The sequence below is a fragment of the Silurus aristotelis genome (assembly GCF_946808225.1).
Source record: "Silurus aristotelis genome assembly, chromosome: 7".
NCBI classification, from domain to species: domain Eukaryota; kingdom Metazoa; phylum Chordata; class Actinopteri; order Siluriformes; family Siluridae; genus Silurus; species Silurus aristotelis.
The window spans coordinates 27445981-27451297 of record NC_139580.1 but is presented as its reverse complement, the minus strand read 5'-3'; the positions used below and the strand labels follow the sequence as shown (position 1 = coordinate 27451297).

The 5317-nt window shown below is 38.9% G+C and overlaps 1 protein-coding gene across 1 annotated transcript; it reads left to right on the top strand.

Moving 5' to 3' along the window:
- Positions 1-647: 647 nt before the first annotated feature.
- rpl18a (ribosomal protein L18a) lies at positions 648-3978 on the top strand. The gene is made up of 5 exons (XM_083547294.1): positions 648-784; positions 2181-2360; positions 3023-3152; positions 3405-3514; positions 3831-3978. Exons 1-5 carry the CDS (start codon positions 767-769, stop codon positions 3921-3923), a joined length of 531 nt encoding a protein of 176 aa, XP_083403420.1. The 5' UTR covers positions 648-766; the 3' UTR covers positions 3924-3978.
- Positions 3979-5317: the final 1339 nt, after the last annotated feature.

Genomic DNA, 5317 nt, shown 5'->3' with positions numbered 1-5317 from the left:
CATGGGGTGACGCCATTTACCCCTCAAACATTCCGTGCTCCTCTGGTTGTATCCTCCTTCTTTTTCTTCTTCTTCTTCTTCATTTGGCTGCTCCCGTTAGGGGTCGCCACAGCGGATCGTCCGTCTCCATACCCCCTCCTGTCCTTTACATCTGCCTCTTTTAAACCAACTACCTGCATGTCTTCCCTCACCACATCCATAAACCTCCTCTTTGGTCTTCCTCTTTTCCTCCTTCCTGGTGGCTCCATCCTCAGCATTCTCCTACCGATATACCCCATGTCCCTCCTCTGCACATGTCCAAACCATCTCAATCTCGCCTCCCTCACTTTATCTCCAAAAACGTCCTACATGCGCAGTCCCTCTAATAAACTCATTTCTAATCCTGTCCATCGTCGTCACTCCCAACGAAAACCTCAACATCTTCAGCTCTGCTACCTCCAGCTCCACCTCCACCTCCTGTCTTTTACTCAACGCCACTGTCTCTAAACCATACAACATCGCAGGTCTTACCACAGTCCTATAAACTTTCCCTTTCACTCTTGCAGATACTCTTTAATCACAAATCACTCCTGTATCCACTGTACGAGTATCAGTGATCAGACCTTCTACATGATAATAGCAGTAAATCTAAACTGCCACTTGGTGGCGCGCAAGCGGCTTTTTCTGATTCCGCACCACAGCCGTAGAAGAAGTAGAGCGGAGGGTATGACGTAGCGTTGCTCCGCCCTGCTGCTTCCTTTTTCCCAGCGGCCGTCAGCGAGACACCATGAAGGCGTCTGGCACCGTACGTAATTTAGCGGTTTTTAAAGCAGCTTTACTGACTATAAATGCGTATTTATGCTTATGAAAGTTCCGTAAAATAGGCACGAGGTTTTTTTGGTTGTATATGTAGCGTAAAAGCGCTATAAAGTTAATACATTCACGGCCGCGTTGAAGTTACAACATGGCGGCCGACAATTGGGAAGCCATGTGGTGCTGGTCGCCTGTTTCTTCTCTTATTATGGAGAATAAGTATTTAGTGCAGATATCTGATTTCAGTAAAAAAAAAAAAAGCTAAATCTATTATTTTCTTTTAATGATTATCAAACGGACTGTGTGAGAAACCTGGGATTCCGTGTCCACATGATGCACCTGAGCGATCATACTATTGAGTTGATCAGCAGGATATTGTGAAAATCAGCATCTCGGATCATCTGCACAAATTTACCAGGGTTTAAAAGCAGTTAATTAAGTGGGTGTGAATATATAGTGACCATGAAGCCTGATTGATCTGTTTGTAAGCCAAACATCTATTGAGATTGGTGTAAAAGTAATTTTTTGAGATGTTCAAACATCAGTAAGTTGGTGCTCATAGTTTCTTCCAGGCTTTTTGGTCCAAATCTTGTAACGAAATACTTTAAACATGTCATTTTATTAATAGGATGTTGACTATAATAGTGTAGGGCTGTAGTTATAGATTATTTTAGTAGTGGAGCGTTCTAGCAATTATTTCATAGATTAATTAAGTAATCGGATAAGAGTTTTTCTTTAAAGAAAGCAATACTAAATATACAAGAAAATAAGACCGGCTTGTTAAAATTAACAAGTGGTTTTTCATTTTGTAGAAAAATAAAACAATTAATCAATTTAACTAAAACAAAAATGGGTAAATGCACTGTAGTTTTTTTTCTTTGTTTTAGTTTGAAATTATCCCAAAGGTTTTTTTTTCCCTCATTCTGTAGTGTTCTGTAGCATCTTCTGTGGTACATGTTCTAGAGTTTGGCGGGTGGTGCGTCAGTAATAATGGTCCGTGGGGAAACATTGGAACAGTGTGATGTTAAATGGATTAAACAAAGCAAATGATTTGCCTCGGTGCATTTTTGTGTTGGAATTAACTCAAGTTTCTCAGGGAATTGTTTTAGCTGTATAATAGGGTACTTTTGTTATATATATATATATATATATATATATATGTATATATATGTATATATATATATATATATACATATATATATGTATATATGTATATATATATATATATATATATATATATATGTATATATATATATATATATATATATATATATATATATATATATATATATATATATGTATATATATATATATATATATATATATATATATATATATATATATATAAATAAATTGGTATTAAGCTATTTTTTTTCCCCCACTTTCAGCTTAGGGAGTACAAAGTTGTCGGGCGTCTGTTGCCCTCCGCCAAGAACCCGGCTCCTCCTCTGTACCGCATGAGGATCTTCGCCCCCAATCATGTGGTGGCCAAGTCTCGCTTCTGGTACTTCGTCTCCCAGCTGAGGAAGATGAAGAAGGCTTCAGGAGAGACCGTGTACTGCGGCCTGGTAAGGATTCGGACACACAGTGGCCTGATCTGTCGATCATAGGTTACTGATGCAGATGGAGAAAGAGTGAGTGCAGGGAAAATACCAAACTGGTCTAAAATTAGACAGGTGATGGTTGAGTCGCCATGCAAAATATTGTTTAATCCTTAAAAACAGGACTTTCAGTGAGTGGATTACGCCCTGAGGAAGTGTTTGGTGCTTTGTGTTTTGCCCAAACATTCCTGACAATATGGTGCACAGATGAGTTTAAAGACTGCAGTAGTCTTAAATTTGCTGTTCTAAGTTTACAGGTCTTGATTTTCCGAAGTCAATGTGGTTTAGTTCATTCTTTCTTTTGCTAATCCAAATATAATTCGCTGTATAATGCAACAAACGAGACCAGCATGCGACAGCCAATCAGCTTTCTTTATTTGGAGCGAATTTGTCTCTTGGATTGTACAACAGACATAAAACTGATTTTATTTTTCAGCTATGGGGAGGTGCAAGTTTAGAGATACTTGGCGTGAAAGGAAATACATTTTGGGCTCAGTTAGGACCATTTGCTAACAGCGTATTTGTGTTTTTGATGTGATGGTCTTAAATTTCACCCTGAAAGGTTTAAAAAAAAAAAAAAATTGACATTGTCACAGTCAAAAGAAAATGTATTTTTTTGTTGTTGTTAGGTTCATGAGCAATCTCCACTGAAGGTGAAAAACTTTGGCATCTGGCTGCGTTATGACTCTCGCAGTGGCACCCACAACATGTACCGCGAGTACAGAGACCTCACCACCTCCGGAGCCGTTACCCAGTGCTGTGAGTATCATGATAATTTGACTTCGGAGCCTTGATGAAAACCGCACGCAAACCCAAAGATCATTGTGCATGTATATAATGCTCTTGCTATGTGTGCGCAAAGAAATAGGACCTTGTCGCCTTTCATAAGCTCTTACGTGCCAATGGAAGTGAATTCTTGGTTCAACATCGAACTGCAGGATCATGTTTGTGTGATCATTTTCGATTAGTTTGATTTTAGTCAAATAATGAACTTTTGCTCGATTTGTGCAGACCGGGATATGGGAGCCCGTCACCGCGCTCGTGCTCATGCCATTCATATCATGAAGGTGCAGGTGATTCCAGCCAACAAGTGCCGCAGAGCCGCCATCAAGCAGTTCCACGTAAGTGTTGCATCTTCATTCGTTCATCTGCTGACTAATATATTTATGGACTAGCCTGGTACTATTAAGGCTGCATTTGCAGTGGGTTCAGTGGTGCTTATCAGCAGGTCTCTCACTGGACTGGTTCTGTTGCCAGTTCAGCTTTAATACCTGCAAAAAGAAATGACCAGAGATCTCTTCCAGATCAAGTGTTAAGTCTTAAAATCTGGCGGCTTTGAAAACTGGCGACATTCCGCTGCAAACGTGTTTAAGAAAATGAGACTAACGGCTAACATGGTTCATGATTTTTAATACATTTTTTTTCTTTATCTTGCAGGATTCCAAGATCAAGTTCCCTCTGCCTCACAGGGTCCTGCGTCAACAGCACAAGCCCCGCTTCACCACCAGGAGACCAAAAACATTCTTCTAAAGTATATGTTTGCAGTCCTGTTTATTGCAGAATTAAAAAAAGACTCAAAATTAAACATTTGTCTGACTTTTTTTTTTTTTTTTTTGATGTTCTCTTTCTTATGCAGGATGTACTGTTTAGAAATTAAGTGGAATGTTGAAGCCAAGGAACGAGCATTTACAGCTGTTTTTAAAAATTACACACAGACCACTTTTCAGGCCTAAATATTTTTTTATTACTTGTACCTCCATTATATGTTTTTTCAAAATACCTTTAATTAAAAGGAATCTAATTGCTTCATGGAATATGATCAGCTAAAAAGGTTACTATTTCTGACGTTTCAGCATTTGAGATGATAGCTTTAGAAATAATTGATACACTATTCATCAATCAGTCTTTCTGCAATGCCCAGCTGTACCCCAGCAACCAACCTGACCAACCAACTCTTTTACGTCAAGTCAGGTTTATTTACAAAGCACATTTAAAAACAGCTGTTGGCCAAAGTGCTGTACAGAATTTAAGCATATAAAATACAAAAGTCAACATAGGACACGGCAACAGATTACACTAAAGTTATGCCAGTGTTTACTTATGATCATATTATGGTATTTGGCAGATGTCCTTCTCCAGAGTGACGTGCAGTGCATTCAACTGTCTTTCTAAATACACTATATGGATGAATGCCAAGAAGATTGGCATGTACTTTTTTGAATTTCCCATTCCATATTTAGTCTTTGTTATACAAAAAAACTCCACTCTTCTGGGAAGATGTTCCACTAGGTTTTGGAGATCACATGGGTGTTGGTATAGACAGGTGCTGATGAACGTGATCTGAGGAGGCCTTGGGAGCAGTCAGTGTTTTAATTATCCCAAAGGTGTTCAATAGGGTTTGTCAGAGATCTATAGCAGGACATCTTCCACTCCAACCCATGTACATCAGATCTTCATGGAGGTGGATTTGCGCAGGTTTGGTTCTTCCTAATTCGAGGGAACTTGAATTCCAACACATTAAAAGACCTAGTGTGTGCCTCCAATTTTGTGGGAAAAGATTTGGAAAAAAACACGACTGGGAAAAGTATTATGTGACTGGACTTTTTTTTTGCAGCATATGACCAAACCATTACCACATGGTGCCATTACACCATCTATTTTTGTGCATCATTAAATAATTAATTAGATAAATAAATCATTAGATACAAATTAGATACTTACTGGTACCTGCATGATTAATGGCTTCTTATTGGTGTCCAGTAAATTGCAGCATGTGATCAAGTTCTAACATAACATGCCATCAATAGAAGGGAACAAATTACCTGAACACACAAGCAACCAGCTGCATGCCATGCATTTCACTCCAGGGCCTTCAGTGGTGCCCAAGTGGACAGTCCACCTTAATACCTTCATGACATCATGGC